The 19,498-nt window shown below is 42.3% G+C and overlaps 1 protein-coding gene across 8 annotated transcripts in view; it reads left to right on the top strand.

The window, feature by feature from the left end:
* Nucleotides 1-19,498, top strand: part of FAT3 (FAT atypical cadherin 3) — a 640,498-nt gene that overhangs the window by 471,950 nt on the left and 149,050 nt on the right. For all 8 annotated transcript variants that reach the window (XM_025188675.3, XM_075919378.2, XM_075919376.2 and 5 more), the window contains one exon: nt 1,930-2,069. In XM_025188675.3, coding sequence (XP_025044460.3) covers nt 1,930-2,069 — 140 coding nt within the window. The remainder of the gene's footprint in view (nt 1-1,929; nt 2,070-19,498) is intronic.

Raw genomic sequence — 19,498 nt, 5'->3', positions numbered from 1 at the left:
CCCAGCAGACCAGGGAGACGCGGAGCAGTTTTTTTCGCCCTGGAGGACGCGGGCGGTGGGACCGCAGCGCATCTGGGCGTCCCAACGCTCCCGTCCTCCGGGGCGAGAAAAGCTCCGTTCGTAACTGCGGATCAGACATAAGTCGGATCCGCGTAACTCGGGGACTGCCTGTATTGTTAATGTCTCAATTTAACTTCTTGGAAGTTTTCAAGGCAGAGTTTCCTTGGAAGTGTGAGCTGATAACGTATGATTTTTTTGTTGCTCATTAAGATGGTTATTAAGCATTTTGAATTAAAGTCTTTCGTTTTGTTTCTCATGGATATTGGTGTGAAACATTCTCTTTGAAAAGTGCACTCTGTCCCAAGGCTAGCTTCGTTTCAGCCCAGATTTGCTTGCAACCATAGACTCCCTTCTTCAAAAGAATTTTTCCTTGTGGTTGATTTTTTTTCCACACAGTATTTCCCCAGTAAATCAATTAAAAGCATTAATTGGGAAATAACCTCTCTCTTTTTTAGGTTAACTTAAAAATACCCCCTAAACATAGGATCTTACAGAGATTTTCAAATAACTTGGTATCTCCATAACTTTAATTAAATGTCAAGGACAGTTAAGGTTTCACAAGCAATTAAAAAGTGTTAAGTATATTTAACGGCTGGAACAGTAAGAGATTTAGCTATACAGAAAGGAGATGAGAAATATGAGCCCTTCTTTTCTCTGTAAATCACAGCAGATAAAATTTCAGTGTTTTAATGGAGGCCCGCATTGTGCCTGAGAGGCTTAGCTCTCTGGTGGGCCAATGCAGGAGACAGGTTCCTCTGGATCTCACCAGTATGCAGAGCTCCTGGAATGCTACTGATATTTAATTAAAATAGCGTAAGAGTTCTTTCTCAGCCTAGTCTTATTGCTTCTCCTCCCTCTCCCCAAGCTTCAGAAAATATCAGCATCAGAACTATAGTAAACTCCTCTTTATAGTTGAGTAGGATGGCCAGAAGGCAAACTGGGAGGTAATAGACACCTGTGTAAGACAAAGCCCCGAATATTGGGACTCTCCCTATAAAATTGAGACATTTGGTCACCCTGCGGTGGGGGAGGGAGAGAAGGCTCAGCAGCAGTTACTGCAATCATACATCTTTGCACAATGAGCAGTTCTCACTTATGAAGTGTAGCTGTGGTAGAATATTCTTGGTACCCCTTTAATCTTTGGTTGTTTATGGCTTCCCCTTATTCTTTTGTTCGCATTTTTCTACTTTATGAGCTGCTGGAATATTTTTTGCACTGCTGTAGGTAATTTGGTTTGGCAGCACAATTGTGTATTTTGAACAAGTCTTATATAAAATATGGAGAGAAATGCTAGAGGTTTATTTTGGTTTAGATTTTTTTTTTTGGTGTCTTCCTTGTCAAATCTTTTAAATTATTCCTGAGAGACCGATATTATTTGACCTCTCCTGACAAATATTTACATGTCCTAGAAATTAGCATTACTTTTCTCTGTTTTTTTTAATGCATCATAAACTATTCCTTTTAGTCCTTGAGCTCATTGACATAAAATGTACACAATTGACCTCCTGCTCCCTCCCAATGAATTTCTTAAATCAAAATGTATGCTTGTTCATTACAAGAATTGGAGGGCACATCTGCTGTGGGTTTATAACCCTTACAATCTTTTTTATAAACTCAGTTAATTATGCTTCACTTAAGTATATTGTTGAAGCTTTTGCATTCAGGGCATTTTTATAACGTGTGTTACACTATGCAAAACTGTGCTTTGAAACATAAAGTATTTTAGAACAAAAAGTATCACTACTCTTGAGTGGGTATGTGTAAAGAAGGCCCTAAACATGGTTGTCAGTACACAGATACTCATAGATATGTTGTCTATGGAAAGTTTCCAGAGAGAGCTAATTGGATTGTGTTTTTGTGGACGATTAGGAGGAAATTTCGATAGTTCTTTTGATGCTGAGAAGGGCGCAGGCACTATTGTCATTGCAAAGCCCTTGGATGCAGAGCAGAGGTCAATATATAACATGACTGTGGAGGTCACCGATGGAACAAATGTTGCAACCACTCAGGTACACCGTCATATTATTTATGTGCATGTTTTTCATTTGTGTCTGGAATCTGTGCAATTTTACAAAATAACTGTGCCATCCAAAATGAAAAAATATTCTCTGGGGAGCAAATTAAATGATTTGGCATTTGGTGAATATTTTGAATTATATTTCCACTTGCTTTGAAGAGATTTGCACATTTAATACTGCAACCAAGATTCTACCCACGACTGCGGGTGTATATATCCGATGGGAGCTAGGCACAGATATTGACAGCACAGATTTGTATCATAGAACAATGTTCTAAAAGACTTCATCTTACAACTGTATTTCTGCTTGTGTGTGTGTGGATATTACTGTAAAATACTGCAGATTATTTTCTGTCTCTTTTCATTTTTTCCTTCCTTTATTTTTAATACTGTTCATACCTCTCAACCTACCAAGGCCTAAATGTGGTACATAATGTATGGCAAAGACCCAAAATGAGGGACAAACACAAATTATTCAGGCAGATAACTTGTTCTGTGGGGGTCCTTTTTTTAGTGTCAGTGACTATCCAACCTCCATTCTATATGTCAGTAATTTTCAACAATAAAAGTTAGGGGATGATTTTTTGTGAAACATAGACAGCTTTGGGACTAAAAGGAGAGATGTCTGTCAAAGTGAGGTACAGTTGAGAGGTATGGATTGGTTAGTGCCTTGACTCCTAACTCAGAAAAAAAGCATGAGTGTGACATGTGCATGAAGCCTATATCTCATACTGTTAGGATGAAATTTACAGCAGCGGAAATATCACTCCCAGATTAAAAGTAGCCTGCGGAGGAAATGAAAAAATTAGGCTTGTAGTGTTATTTGTTTCTTTATCATGCACAAAGATGTCATGGCAGATACTTTTTTAAAATCTTACCATTATCAGAAATGTCTGGTTTTGGTTGGATGAGTTATTCAAATAATTACAAATAATAATTACAGATTATTTTTGGTTGGATGTAGTATGGGAGCAATCTCAGGCTGGATTTGAAAAGTAACAAAAGTCTCAAGTAGAACATCCCTAAATCACCAGTGCATTGTGAGCAAGAGTACATTTAACATTGTAAGGTGCTCAGATACTACAATAATAGGAGCAATTTAAGATACAGCAATAACTATCATTTCCTGTGTGATGTAGAATGAACAATGCTGACTAGTTTTTTTCTGGAAATTATATTTTCTTATGTAAACATAGGAATTAAAATAAAAAAAATTCTCTTGTACAGTGTGAAATGTTAGAAATGAGAATTTATAATAGGATAAAACTGAATAGAGTTGCATATAGTCACATTCTCCAATTCTCTTTAAAAAAAATTGTGCAGAGGTTTTTTATCTTTTTAAAAAGTTTAAATTTGCCAACTTAAAAGGGATAAAAAGATCTGAGCTGTGTTACTCACTTTCAGTTATTTAACAAAATAACGCCCATGTGTTAAGTCAAAATATATCATTTATAATAGAATAGTAGAATCTATTGAGTTCCAGGACATTACACTGTAGGCATAGAACCACCTTGTTTTTAATATTACTTTCAGAAATCTTTTCTGGAAGAAGTGGGGGGGGGGGGGGGGCGGGGCAGAAAGGAGTGGCTGCATTTATAAATTCCTTCCCTTCATTAAAAAAAAAAAGTTAAAGAAGCCAACTTCCATCCACCCCAGTCATGCTGGGTTTGCTACAAAACAGCTGATCTTCATCATGCTTAATGGAACCATATTTCCTTTTATTCCACAGCACTTGTTCTTTCTTTATATCTTTCTGGAATTTGGTGCATTACGCAGTCAGAAGTGGTAAATGACATTATAAATATCCCAAAGTTTTTCTTGGTTCAGTAATTTGATGTGCAGTGAAGACCTGTATACCAGCTTCAGGTTCTTCAGTAGAAGGACTGTGCACTTATTAAATTTGGATAAACTACTATGACTTCCTTTGCCCCCTGGTCTTTCATGCTGTATGTGACCATGTTGTGTTAGAGATTAGTTTTCAAAAGAAAAAAAAATTAAGAAACCCAAAAAGACCTGAATGCAAGGGTCTCAAACTCTTGGCCCATCGGCTGGCTGGAACGATTGCACAGCCCAGGGCTTACATGGCGGGGGAGGGCGGAAGGGGGTGCTGACCATTACTGGCCCTCAAGCCCTGCCCGTTCCTGCCATCACCCTGGCCTCCTTCCCCTATGGAATCCCATTCTCTGAGCATGTGGCTTCAGGGTCAAGAGGGGGGCCTGGTGCCACGTGGCAGCAGCAGTTACTCCCCACCTGTACTCCCTGCAACGGGATGAGCTGTAGAGAAGTGGAATGAGTGTGCCCGCCCAGTGTGCTCCACTTTCCCGCAGCTCCTGCCTCCATGGACGGGAGGGCACAAGCACTGCTGCTGCGCAGTGCCAGGCTCCTTCCCCCAGTGATCCTTGAAGCTGCATGCTTGGGGGATGGGTTGTCATGGGGAGGGAGGAGAGGGCAAAGCGATGGCAGGAAGGGCAGGACTTGGTACCGGTAATGGACAACCCTCCCCTCCCCCACCCGCTGTAAGTCCCGGACCAGATTATGCAGTTGTTCCAGCCGGGACTGGCCTATGGACTGGGAGTTTGAGATCCCTGCTTTAAAGCTTCTCATGTAAGTGAGAGGATATTTGCGGGGGGAAAATGATGTTAAGTTACAGAGATCCATGCAAATTGGTGAGACACTATTTGTGTTAATGCGCAGTTCCGACTAACTATGTTGCCCCTCCAGCAAGGCTGCAGCCACCACATTTTAATTGCAGCAAAGATCTATTTGAATGCAGTCTTGAGATGATCCAAGCAATGTGGCAGCAATAGTTGTCAGGGAAGAATATTGATGTACTTGATATATTTTTGGACTGTGAGTATGATGATACCTATTAGATTGATTAACTTCTGGGAAGGCTAAGCCAGGGGCAAGCCAGGGAGGGGTTTTGTTTTTTCTTCACTTAATTCATCATTGTTGAAGGCAATGTGATAATTTATAAAAGGTCTGAAGTTATACACTATCTCTGAGTTCGTGAGCAATACGATTCTTCTACGTATTGTCTTGTCACACTGGTCTTTGGGGGATATCTGCTGTTCCCACACTTGAATCAGCCATGGAACTAAGGCCCTTGGACTTTGTTTTAGCCACAGGCCATAGGAACTATTCTTGGTGATGGAGTATATTGTCTTCAGTTGAACAAAGAGGGGCTTCTGCTGGCAGGGAATCAAGGTAATGGTACCCTGTTTCACACTCCTTTCTCAGTATTGACCAGCCCTGATGAAATAAGATCAGGAATAGAGCTGTCCAGAAAACAGAAATCCCTTCCCATGAAAAAATTGGCATTTAAAAAGAAAGTTGTCACAAACCAGGACAAAATGTTGGGGGTTGATTTGGGGGAAGGGGGGAGGGTTGGTGTTTTTTTGCAAGAAAGTATTTCAAGAAAAAATAATTTTAGGAGAACTAAAACAGAAAAATTCAGCTTTCTGGCTGCCCACCTGGAAATGTCTACTCAATTTCACAAGAACCTTCCAACTCAGGTGCTGGAAAACCACAGCAAATGCTTATCCTTCCTGCCTCGTCTGCAGTACAGGGGATGAAGAGATAGAGACCCTGTTCACTCAGCCTCCTCCACAGCTGTGGCGACTGGAGAGGCAGAGAGCCCCTGGGGGAGAGGCTAGCATCAGGGTGTCCAGGCTGGCCACCCTTTGGGAAAGCTTTTGTCAGTTTCACTGTTAGACTGTCTAATTGACAAGAGACTTCCCAGGAGGCAAGCAGCCATAGAGCCCCATTTCATGTTTTCCAATGGAACATTGAACACTTTCTAGCAAAGTAAAATGGATAAGAAAATCACTTATGTGATAAAAATTCAGCCAACTCTAATCAGCAGCCTCACTGGCCACTTCTCCAATATTTAGGATAGCAAATCCCTTTCTAGATCTGCCTTAGTATCCCAATATCTGTGCATCTTTAAGGGGCAATTTCTGTTTCTTTGGAATTCCTATGAAGTTGTTATGGAATGGTAGACAGGGAGTGATTTATTTCTTTCAGGTCCAGTACTACCAATCTTGCAACTTTATTAGTTGGTTTTTCTTAACGCCCCAGCTCTTGGAGTTGTGCTGTTACATGAGAACATAAGAACATAAATATGGCCTTGCAGGATCAGATCAGTGTCCTCTGACAGTGGCAAGTGCTAGATTTCAGAGGGAAAGAACAGGACAGGACAATTATGAAGCTGTCACCTAGTCCCAAGTTATGGTAATCAGAGGTTTAGTGACATGTAGAATATGGGGTTGCGTTCTTGACCATCTTGGCTAATAGCCATTAGTGGATCTACTCTCTATTAACCTATATAATTTTGGGTTGAACCAGGTTAACAGTTTTGGCTTTCACAACATCCCCTATCAACAAGTTCCATAGATTGACTGTAAACAATATCCCCTAGTAACCAGTTCCACAGTATTAGAAGGGTAACCCTGTTAGTCTGGATCTGCAAGTGATCTTTGCCCAACAAAAGCTTATGCTCCGATACATCTGTTGGTCTGTAAAGTGCCACAGGACTCCTTGTTGCTTTTGCAGTTCCACGGATGGACTATGAAGAAGTATATCCTTTTGTTTGTTTAAAATCTGCTACCCATTTATTTAATTGGATGACCCTCAATTTGTGTGTTAGGTGAAGAAGTAAATAATACTTTCCTCTTCCCTTTCTCCACACTATTCATTATTCTGTAGACCTCTAACATATGCTCCTTTGTTGTCTCTTTTCTAAGCTGAACAGAGCTAATCTTTATATGGAAGCTGTTCCATACTTCTAATAAGTTTTATTGCCCTTCTCTGTACCTTTTCCAATTCTAATATATCTTTTTTTTTTAAATAAGACACCAGAACTGAACACAATGTTCAAGGTTTGGACACACCATGGATATATATAGTGACATTATATTTTCTGTTTTACTATCTGTCCTTTTCTAATGGTTCCCTACATTATGTTAGCTTTTTTGACTTCCACTGAACTTGAAGCACATGTTTTCAGAGAACTAGCCATAGTAACTCCAAGGACTCTTTCTTAGTAGCAACAGCTAATTTAGACTCTCTCATTTTGTAAATATACTTATTATTTCCAGTGAGCATTATTTTGTACTTATCAACACCAAATTTCATCTGCCACTTTGCTGCCTAGTCAGTTTTGTGAGATTTCTTTGTAACTCTTCATAGATTTTGAGCTAAGAATTTTGAGTAATCCACTATCATCTGCATACTTTGCCACCTCACTGTTTGCTCACTTTCCAGACCATTTAATGGGTATTTTGCATAGCATGAGTCCCAGTACAGATCTCTGGTAGACAGCGCTATTTGCCTCTCACCATTCTGAAAACTGTCCATTTATTCCGATCCTTAGTTTCCTGTCTTTTAACCAGTTGTTAATCCATGAGAGAACCTTCCCTCTTATCCTAAGATTGATAACTTTCCTTAAGAACCGTTGGTGTGGGTTCTTGTGGAAGTCCAGGGGTGCTATATTTTTCCACATGCTTGTTGGCACTCTCAAAGGACATTGAGAGATTAATTTAAGAAACAACAAATATTCTGGTAGCACTTTAAAGGCTAACAAAACATGTAGATGGTATCATGAGTTTTCGTGGGCACAGTCCACTTCTTCAGATGACCTGAGTGTTGAATGTCCAGAACCAAGAATAAATGGGGAAAAGGAGAAGGAAAAAAAATTGGAGGGGGGGAGGAGAAGAAAAAGAGGCAGTGGGTAGATAATGCCCCACTGCAATATACATCAGACAAACTGGACAGTCCATATGGGGAAGAATTAATGGACACAAATCAGATATCCAAGAAGGGAACACACGGAAACCTGTTGGGAAACCCTTTAACCTCCAAATACACAGTGAAGTAAAGGAACTCCACTTTATTCACACGTTTAATTCACATGCAGATGGTTTAAATTGGGATATTAGATGGCTGGGATATTATCAACCAACCAATGAAGGTGCCAATGGTTCTTGATGTCTGTATAGAATCTGTTGTTAGTATTCTTCCTCTTCAAGTGCAAACTAATGGTTCTTATCAGCCTCTTTTAACTATCTAGTCTTTAAGGTGCTAATAGACTATCTGTTGTTTTTCAGTTTTTCCTGTTACAAATTGGCTCTGCTTTCCCTTTGAAACTTATCTACCCACTGCCTCTTTTTCTCCCCTCCCCCTCCAAATTTTTTTCCTTCTCCACCCCTTCCCTCACCTCCCACCTTCTCCCCCTGCTCCTTCTCCCATTTATTATTGGTTCTGGACATCAAACACTCCAGTCATCTGAAGAAGTGGGCTATGCCCACAAAAGCACATGATACCATCTATATGTTTTGTTAGTCTTTAATGTGCTTCCAAACTATTTGTTGTTTTTTAAGTTTTTCCTGTTACAGACTAACTGGGCTACCCCTCTGAAGCTAATGAGAGATTACTGAGGCATGATTTCCCTTAACAAAAACTGTATTGACTCTTTCCCAACAAACAAATTGTGTTCACCTATGTGTCTGATAAATCTGTTTTTTACTATAGTTTCAGCCAGTTTGCCTGATACTGAAGTTAGGTTTACTGGCCTGTATTTTCCAGGATCTCTCCTGAAACCTTTATTAAAAATTAGTGTTTCATTAGCTATATTCCAGACATCTGGAACAGAGTTTGATTTAAGTGATAGGTTATATACCACAGAGAGCAGTTCGGCAGTTTCATGGTTGAGTTCCTTCAGAATTCTTGGGCAAATACTTACTGGTTCTGGGGACTTATTACTGTTTATTGTACTGATTTTTTTCCCCAAAACTACCTCTGTTGGCATCTCAGTGTGGGACAGTTCCTCAGATCTGTCACCTAAAAGAATGGCTCAGGTGTAGGAATCTTCCCCACATTCTTTGCAGCAAAGACGGATGCACAGAGTTCATTTAGCATCTCCACAATGCCTTGTCTTTGGGAGCAATTTTAGCTCCTTGATCCAGTGGCCCCATAGTTGTTTGGCAGGTTCCTGCTTCTGATGTACTTTAAATACATTGTTGTTAGGTTTTGTGTCTTTTGCTAGTTTCCCTTCAAATTATTTTTTGGTTGAACTTCTGTTATCCCGGATTCCCTGGTCCAGCAACATCCGTCATTCAGCAGGACCATGGATGTTCCAGGACCAGAGAGTCCAGGTGGATGGCTGGCAGCTGGGCTCCCCGCAGCTGGGCTGCCCACTGCACCATGTCTGGGTAGCCAGGCACATCCCAAAGGGGCTGCCTGGCAAGGCCAGGAGCATAGTGGGGCAGCCCGGTGGGGCCAGGAGCCCAGCATGCAAGGAGCAGGGCTGCAGTTGGGCTGCCCAGTGTAGCAGGAAAGGAGGTGGGGGGAGTGGCAGGGCAGTGAGACTGTTGACAAGGGGGAGAGGGCCAGGAGGCCGGCAGCCGGTCAAGGGAGCCAGTAGCAGGGGAGCCAGATATGATCTCCCCTGGTCTGGCAAAATCCCTCATCCAAGACTGGTCAGGTCCTGCGGGCGCCGGTCCAGGGAGGTCCAACCTGTACTTCCACACTGGACTTGCCAGAGTTTATGTTCCTTTCTGGTTTTCTCAGTAGGGCTTGACTTCTAGTTTTTAAAGGTTGCTTTTTTGTCCCATACCACTGTTACCAGATTTGCCCAATACTCTGAGGTATGCTCATTTATTAGGGTTACTCTTATGGGACTGGCGGGAGGTTAACAATTTTATCAGTGTGCTGCTTGTGCTCACTTGTGCTCTCATATGGAGCTGAATTCTCTCCCTGCTGTCAATTCCCCCTCCCACTGGAGCTCTCCTGCAGGAACTAGGTTCCTCAGGATGAGGTTCTTCCCACCTTAGCAACACACACAGATGCTCACACCCACTAACAGAGCACGCCTGAAAGGACTGGGTACTCGGCACTCACAAGCGACCCCTCATATGTCCCTGGATTCAGCAGGCTGGGTTAACAACAGTGGCACACTGCACCCTCATGAGCCTTTGGACTCAGTGGGCTGGATTAAACAGCACTTTAAGCTGCCATCCTCATAAGCCCCCAGGTTCAGCACCCCCTATCCCCACTTTCACACCACAGTCATTCACTGATAAATTACAAGAGCAAACCCCACAAGATTTTGGGCAATACAGGGATCTTTAGCTTTTGGCTTCCCCATTTGCTCTGCAACAACGCCCCTTGAGGAAGAGTGAGCGAAAGAGAGAGAGAGAAGTAACCAGCTTAACAATGAAAGTTATTTATTTTATATATAGGGAGCCAAACACACATAACAGTTACAATATTAAATCTAAATTGGAACTGATTACAGATGTTAGGGCTAGCTAACCATATAACAGTTTACATAGGGCAGAGTCAGGAGGCTAGGCTTAGAGATAGGTAGTTGGAGGAGGGGCGGGGAGGGGAGAGAAAGTGAGGAAGAGAGAGACCTCACCACTCCCTGGAGCTTGCACAGATCTGGGTTCCCAGATGATGATGGTAGCCGGGGGTCCAGAGGGCAGGAGACGAGCAGAGCCCCCAGCATGATCAGAAAGGAGATGAAGAAGTCTCTATGGAATTGATGCAGTTTAAATCCAGGTATCGGAACAGTTTTTCTTGGGCAAAGGTAGGAGTTTTTATAGGGATAGGACAATAGTTGAAAGAGAAAGAGGTGAGACAATAGAGACTGATCACCTTGGTTATGGGTGATGTTCCTTGAAGGAGCTCACAGTGAAACTAGGCAGTTTCAGTATTTTGGATGTCAATAGGATAGTTACTAGAATTGGTCTGATAATGACTAATTTGGGTGTGAGCAGGCCTGGGTTCATTAACATCTGGAGTAGAGATTTCCCATCAGGCAGTGCTTCTCTGCTTTCGGTATCCCATAGTTCTCTGCGGTTCCTGCCTTGGAAGAGCTGGTCTCCATTCTGTATGCTAATGAGATGTCCCTCTGTTTGATCTTCAATGCAGATGAGGCTGGGGTGTTTCCTTAATTAGTTTAGGTGTGTCTTCCCTGGCCTTTTCATTGCTTTGTCTGATTCTAGCAAAGGCCTAAGGGAAGGTGAGGGAGGATAGTTTTCCATGAGTGTCACTCCTTGGCTCCCCAAGAGCACAGGGCTGGTAGGTAACACCACTTCTTTTACTCTCTTGTTTAATCACAGTGGCATATTTGTGTCCTCTTACCATTTTTTTTAAGAAGCAGTATATAGTTAGTTTGAGCCTCTGTTATGATGATTATAAGTAGTCTCCGTGCAACTTGCAGGCATTTCAGAAATACTACTTCCTCTTGGTTTTTGTAATGAACAAAATTTGTATTCCTCATAATTGAGAGAAAATAGGAACCCTGAAGGCTCAAAAAACAGACCGTACAGAAAAAAAAGCCTAGATATATTGTTTTTAAGCTACAGATCTCATTATTTATAAACCAGTCTCATGATTTTTGGTGATTTGGTTCATGCTTTATGAATGCTTAGGGCTGGCAATACTGCAGCTTCCTACTCCCACACGTTTTTTTCCATGAGCAATATTTGTAGTTCTTGTTAAAAATGCTTTTGCCCAGCCCAGCCAAATTGTCTTCCGGTTGAATGAGTCTCAACAGAGCTATTGTTCATGGATCTTTCTCCTCCTGTCTGCAGAAAGCCATGGAATTTTTCTGCTCATTAGAATCCTTTAGATGGCACATTCAGGATGTAGAACTTGTCTTTGTACAGGGCACATGTTTATTTTAGGAAAGAGTTTTGCTGAAGTGAATACCTAATAAATCATAGTGATCTTTCACATGGTTGTTGTTGCATAATGTCAAAAGGCTTGCCTTCAACTTGCAGTGGCTCTGGATCAAAACATAGGTGAAGCATTGTCGCCCTCTATAGCTCTGTGTATGCACATTAAAATTTCTTTCAGCCCGTCACCAGCTTGCTAGTTGTTAAACAAACTGGAACCTTCACTGAAGTCCTTTTTCTGCTGTCTCCTGATGGCACTGATGTTGCACGCTCTAGGTCACTGTCAGAGCTGTTCTCAGATGAATCACAATTCTAGAAGTCTTATCTGTGCTGTTACATTAGTAGCTTTCAGTAGTGCACAGAACTGAGATGAAGTTACATTTTGTTTTAATTCAGTTCTTTACTTTTTTAGGTGGGGCAGTACCCTAGAACTAGAATCACCTGTCTCCTCAACCATGCTTTTTCCTCATGCACAACCCCTGAAACTATCTTACCACATGCCAGTCTGTAAAGTGGAGGCCATGTGTAGTGTTTCATTTCTGTTTCAGCATAAATTCAACAATGTTAAAGCATGAATGGCTGGCCACTGAAGATGGTGCAGGAATTGCTTGCATTTGTATTCAAAGTTTAGAAGAGCGGGAGGGAAAAAAACACCTTTTCAAGATGTAGCAAATAAGCTTGTGTGGTAATGCTTTCGAAAGCAATATTAAATCAAAGTAGGTTTTCAAAACCCATACAAAAGCGTAAGCTGAGTTGCAGCAATTCAGGCACTTAATAGGTTGTACTACAACATAGTGCCCTGACCAAGCAATTAGCCCAAGAGGATTCTTCCAGCCTCAAATATCTGTAAAGCAGCTCCTGGCATGTGTCCAGTTTTTATTCAACTATGTTTTCCCTCAACCAGAAGTATTTGTGATGGGCAACATTAAAAACAGCTTTAGAGAGACTTCCTGCATTAGGCTTTGTTCTGCTTTGATTTGATTGTATTTCTCTAGGCCTGTCACTTGCCATTTTGAATACAAAGTCTCTGGTATTGCTCTGAGAGTTACTTTGCCTAATTTATAAGCTTGGAGCTCCACGAGGTCCTTTATTTGAAATTTGCTTTAACTGTGGGAAATAGGAAGTGAGTAGGGAGAAGGAGATCTTTTATAGCGAGACACTTGTTCGGACTGCAAATGAGACAGTGGACAATGTAACCAGAAATGGGCAAGCTTTTGTAGAGCCTGCTACATATTGGAAAAGATATTAGGTTTCAAGGATATCTGGGCAAGGATTGCTGGGCTGGAAGTTTGCTTTATGAGCTTGGATAAAGTCTTTCAGATAACGTTTGCATATGAAAAGTGATTTTATGGGTGACCTCAGTAAAGAGGAATGCCCGAGGCCATCGCTATTTAACGGAACACAAGCATTAAAAATTTTCATTGCCTCTCGTTGTGGAAACAGAATGTAGAATTTTAAAAATCATTTTATTTTAGAGAATAGGAATTGTGACTGCATAGTGCTCCACTAACTTATGATATTAACATTTGATTGTTGTCCATCAAATTGACAACAACTTTGGGCAGCTGCATCTAGTATCAAGGGAGCCAGCAGCCCCTGTCAACCCCAGGGCAAGGTGTGTGTGGGGGAGGGGGAGCCATGTTCCATGCTTCCAGAAGGAGGGGGGCTTGGGTAGAAGGGCATGGCCGGGGGCAGCCAGTCCTCATGGCCGCCCAGACCGTGGAGAGCTGCTGCTCAGAGCATGCTGTGCGTTGCTCCAGCAGCAATGTTAAGAGCAGCGGCAGTTGGGAGCCTGGACCCTTTTGAATTGCTGAGCCCTCCCCTTTGTCCCACTCCCCGTCCCCATCAGCAGGCCTGGCTAGTATCTACATGTTTTTCAAAGCCAGTCTTGAGGTGTGCCAATGAATCTTTGTCTGATTACAAGCTTGCTTGACCCATGAAGTGACACTAATGAATGGCAGTTTCATGTCCGATTTTTCAATTGGGAAAAAAAGAAACGTGTTTGAAACATACAACAACACATTCATTGTTAGTCTTGGGTCCAGTTCTTTTAATAAGATGTCATTCTTTTAAAAACATAAGACACTTCCTTTATGGTAGGATGGTTAGGTTTTAAGGCTTCAGGAGTGAAATCCTGGCTGCACTGAAGTCAATGGGTCCAGGATTTCACTTCTCAACTCTTGCACAATCTGGTAAATACTTGTGTATTTGAGTAACTTTACTCACATGAGTTGTTGTCGGCAAGAATAAGTCTCAGATCCGACACTAGGTTCTCAAAGTACAAAGGACGCTACACAGGTATCTGTCAAACACAAGTAGTTTATTTCCTGACAGCTAACAGCTGCCCCCCTTAACTAAAAGAGCAACATAACAAAGAAGTGGCATATCTTACGTCCCTTCCTGCTTGCCGGGGATCCCAAGTCGGCTACGGACGAAGTGGGAAGTTGTCTCAGTTTTTGAGGCACCCAAAACCCATTGGTAAAGTCCAAATTGCCGGTTTTTGGTGCAGCCTTAAATACAGTTCTCTTGCCTTGTTTTGCAGTTTGGAAATTTCCAGGGGTTACTCATTACGTGCTGATGTACGGCTTAGCTGTTAGTTATCGATCTGGTTCTGATCTAGTTCTACTTGTTCTTTGGCCTTGTTTACGTGATCAGTATGTTAGGGTAAACAGATTTGCTTATGCGTTCTTGCCCTTTACCCTTATCTTATACTTGTTCTTGCTATACTGGCAACAATGCTTATCTTAAATGGCGTATGTTCTCAAAGACTTGCTTCTGGCTCATCAGATATAGAGAAAGGGGGGAAAGAATGCAGGCCTCACCACCCCTAAACTTGCACATACAAAGTTCTTCCGCAATTAATCCCTACATGAATATTCTGAATTCAGCTCACCTTATTTAATGTTACCCACATATGTGTAATCAAGACCCACTTGTATGTGTGCAGTGTTCATGTTACCTTAACATTGTTCCCTTTTGGAAGAGAAGGATTTTTCCCCTCTGGAACTCATTTTTATTGTATAAAAGTCATCCTGAAATGCAGGAAATCTTCTGCAAGATAAGGAAACTTTGTAAGGTGACAGGACTAATGAGGAAATAGATCAGAAATAGACCTCTGAGACTCAAGTGATCTGGATTCCATTCCCAGCCCTGCCCCAGACCCAGCCCCAGAAATAGATAAGTCATTTAACAGCCTATTGCCATGCCCTAATGGGTCACAGCTGAAGACGCCAGATTCAGGATGAACAGCTGAGAAATAGGACAGGCCGCCCAGACTGACTATTATTCTTCCATTAGATATACCAAGTCAGTTACAAAAGTATATTGCTATCTCACCACGCTGGTTAACAAAGAAGTCCAGACTGTAGTTTCTTAGGGCATTCCAGCACTCATTTCACCACCCAGACATTAGACTTTATGATGTTTAGTTATTTAAAACTAGTTATTTTAAAAAAGGTTCTTCTAATCCCCAAATCAGCCTCATAGCCAGATCAAGATATAACTCAGAATCTTACCCAATAATTATGCTATTGCCAATCCCGTAGTATCTAATATTAATATTTACAGGCAGTCCCCGGGTTACATACAAGATAGGGACTGTAGATTTGTTCTTAAGTTGAATTTGTATGTAAGTCAGAACTGGTACATATTGTAGGGGAAACTCTAGCCAAACATTTCTCCAGAGCTCAATTTTATTCTCCCACACCTCACTTCCCTCAGTCCTTTATTCTCAAGCTGAGGTGTCTGCTGAGAAAAGCCGCTCCGCGTCTCCCTGGTCTGCTGGGGAGGGGGGCGCTAGCTTCACGTCTCCCTAGTCTGCTGGGGGGAAGCAGCTAGTGCGGGGTTGCCTCACCCCGTTTGTAAGTAGGGATCCGATGTAAGTCGGATCCATGTAACCCGGGGACTGCCTGTATAAGAAGAAAAGAAAGAGGAGAGAGTTGAAATAGTTAAGGAAATCAAATACCCATAGTCATTGCAAAGGTCTTGCACCAGGTTTTAAGCAGTAATGTTACAGACTGCTGGCTTACCTTTCAAAAGATTGAGGCTTATTGGGACACCATCAGCTTAAAAATCAAACCTGTCAAAATGATTTACCTATGATTTTAACATGTGACTTCTAAAATTACTAGAATGTAAAGAAGTTGGAAAAAACAAAATTATATACGTGTTTGGTGTGAGGATTTGGCAACAGTTTGTGTATAGTCAGTTTTCCGATTTACAGTCAGTTTCCAATGTTTTTGTTTGGGTGGGGAGAGGACTTTCACACAGCAATAGAGGAGAGAACATGATAAGTTACAGGAAAAATTGATTATAAAACCATAACAAATTGGCAGGGATATAGATGGGCAGGTGACAGAACCCAAAATTACTATTTAATGGACTAAATTGAAGTTAATAGTGTCATCTTCAGTCATTAATGTCCGTAACACGCTATAAGATCTCCAGATGGGAAGGTGCTATAGAAATTCAAAGTACATAATAAATAGTACGTTTTGAACTATGGATTCCTTCGCACACCACTAAAATGAAGTCATCTTTCGAAAGGAAGTTGGCAGCCATTAAATAGCAACTGTCCAGATTTCATAACAGTTCAGGACAGAAAGTGAAGAGAAACTATCCATGAAACTACCAAGGACATTTAAAGTGCAAATTTCCATGGGATTTTTAATGATCATAGCTCATTGAAATCTCAGTTTTTATGTGTTATCCCAGGAGCACCCCAGTGGTTTCTAACAATGCACTGGAGCATTGATTCAGAGCTGTATCAGAGAGAATGCACTTAATTAATTACTGCTATGATCGTCTGTAGCATCTTGGTTTACATTTTGGTCTTTTGATGTTGACCCAGCTAAGCACTATTTAGTTTGAGATTGAATGATATAATAGATGAAGGAGTTGTGATTGCACAGTTGAGGTGGTGAATCAAGGCATGTGCACATCACTGGGTTGGGATATTGCACCTACTTTAATGATTGCCACAATGGAAGCAGAAACCCTGCACATAAACTGGCAGGAGGCACCCATGCAGTTTGTATAATCTTACACAACACAGCCACAATGGTGTTGGTGGTTTAATGTCCCCTTTGTAGCAAGTAATTCAGTGCTGTTAAGACTACTCACTGTGAACTCTCACATTTGCATAGCCATTGTTTCCTATGGAGTGAGTGGATTGAGCTACCTCTAACATTAGTTTAGAAAAAACCCTCACGTGGCAAGATGTAATGATCCCAAAATGAATGTAATCCATGCTGTAATAATAGCTGTTCTCATGTTTTAATACATCTAAAATCTCTAAGTGCTACATCATTTTTTTAAGGATTAATTTATCTCAATGAGGTTAGAAACATAGCCCGATGCATTATGTATATTAACAAAAATCAAACTGCAAAGAGTATGGGAGATTAGTCATAATTATAGATCTGAGTACACTTCTCTCAGTCACCCACCAACAAATAACCTAATACAGCTTCCTCCCATCTCCATATCTACATAAGCTATCAAAGCGTAAACTTTCCCAAATGCATAGTCACATGCTAAGTCCTTTATAATAGCTTTTAGTTATAGCCCATTTCATTGCAACTGCTTTTTTAGTCCTCAGGCTAGGTCATTGTGTTTGGTGTTCGCAACTGCTTGTGCTCTCTGGTAAAGTATTCAAGAAAGCCTTCCAGACCTGGAAATCAAAAGTTTAATTTCCCTCTGAGGCCAATGTCTTTTCATGTGGTACTGTGGTATCAGATTATACACATTTTTCCTCCACTAAAACAAAAAAGTGTGGGTGAGCTGGGCTGGATCCAGCACTGTAATGAACTCTTCCTGGTGCACAAGGACTAGGTTGAGGCACTTCTTAATGCGAGAGGTAGTGTCCCAGAGGATAGGCAGTTCACCCAGCAGACATGCACTTGGTTTATAACCGGGGCTGAAAGTAACTTAAATTCCGTATAGGTCCTATTGTATTGGAACAGTCCCGGGGAGAGGGACCTCAGAGCATGGGGTTGGCGAAGTCATGATACAACAGTACCTGTAAGAAATGTAAGTGTGGGTAGAGTGTGGAGGGCTCCAGGCAGGATGTTGGGGAGTGTTGGGATGTGGGGGAGCTTGGGGCAGGGAGAGGGAATGTGGGGAATGCAAGAATTGTGCAGGGACTTGAACGTGTGGGGGACCCAGGGCAGGAGGCTGGAAGTGGGGGGGAATGCAGGAGTTGGGCAGGTGCTTGTGGATCTGGAGGGCTCCGGGCAGGGAACTGAAGGTGTTGGCAGTGCAGGAATGAGGGTAGGGAGTGTGAAGGAGGCGTTCAGGGCAGGCGGTTGGGGTGGCTGTGGACAGTGCAGGAGTCAGGGTTGGGGCTGAGGAGCAGCTCAGGGCAAGTGTCTGAGTGTAAGGGGGGCTGAAGCTCCCCTTCCCCCCAAGATTCATACTGGGATGCTGCTTGCTGTTCCCCTTCCTGGTGCTGTCAGGGAGCCAAAAGGAAAGTGCACAGCTCGTCCATCCCTTGCCATTCCCAGCCAGAGTGAGAGGAATGCAGCAAACTGCACTTTCCCCTTGCTCCCTGATGGGAAGGGAACAACTAGTCATGTCCCCGTATGAATCTGAGAGGGAGGAGCTTCAGCTCCCCTCCCTCCTCTGCACCCCCTCCCCACCCTTCCAAAGTGGCACTCTGGAGGAGGCTCGGGTCTAGGGCAGTCCCAGCCCGGTGTGGGGTGCCCCACTCCCCCTCTTTCCCGCCAGTCCCTTTCAGCTTCCTGGCTGCCTGCTGCTTAGTACAGCAGCCGACTGGTAGCTGGGCTGGGAGCATGCCATGCCTTCCACTGTGGCAAAGTGTCCCAGCCCTCCAGTTCCTTGTGCTGGAGCAAGGTGTCAGGACTCACCAGCTTACTTTCACCCCTATTTATAACTACATCTCCTAGACAGTGTTTCAGTCCATTCTCTTATCTCTTTCTAAAACTTTTGAATAATAGGATCAGTCCATTTACGGCTGTCAGCCTGTGAGGACTATTTTTTTTTAAAATGATGGATTCCCTCCTGTGATATATTATTCTTCATCTACAGTGTTACACGCATTCTTTGTAAAAGTGTATCGAGTTTCCCAGACATCCTCTGCAGCAGAGAATGTTTTTCCCCAATGCAATGAAAGGTGCAGCTGTATTTGTTGTTGTCAGTGTAACAAACACTTTTTTTTTGCCCTCTTCTATGATTGTGCAGCCAAGGTTTCAGAAGTAATCAATAGATTATGCAGGCTTGAAACCAGACCCATAGCAGGGGTCTGATTCTTCAGCTAGTGCTAGACACATTTTGTGGTATACTTATGGTTACATATTGGCAAAAACTTGAAGGTGGGGGTGATGATTATCAACCATTTGAATTGTGGAAGCATCTAGAGCTCCCAGTCAGGATTTGGGGCCCTCTTGTTCTTGGCACTACACATGCATATATAATGAAAAGAGAGCCCTGCCTTTAACCTATGAGGAGAGGGAGCAGATGGATTCAATAACCTCATGGAGATAGAGCCGGTTAACAGTGAGCCATTACCAACAGTAGAATACCCAACATTTTCATCAGACCACTGATCAGTGTTGTGTGGGCATCACTTTGTAGTTGACTTGTAAGGAGGGATTTAAAGAGGGCAGTGAAGTGTCTGTTCAGATTTTTATGGGAGGCTCCTCCCAGGCTTTAGACAAAGGACAGGGGTAAAGGCGAAGCACAGAAGTGTGTGAGGGGAAATTGAATACATGGGTGATAA

This window comes from Pelodiscus sinensis, chromosome 1, assembly GCF_052426305.1.
Source record: "Pelodiscus sinensis isolate ZL-2025 chromosome 1, ASM5242630v1, whole genome shotgun sequence".
Taxonomy (NCBI): Eukaryota; Metazoa; Chordata; order Testudines; family Trionychidae; genus Pelodiscus; species Pelodiscus sinensis.
Note: the sequence above shows the minus strand (reverse complement) of the source record. Positions and strands in the feature narration are given on the sequence as shown.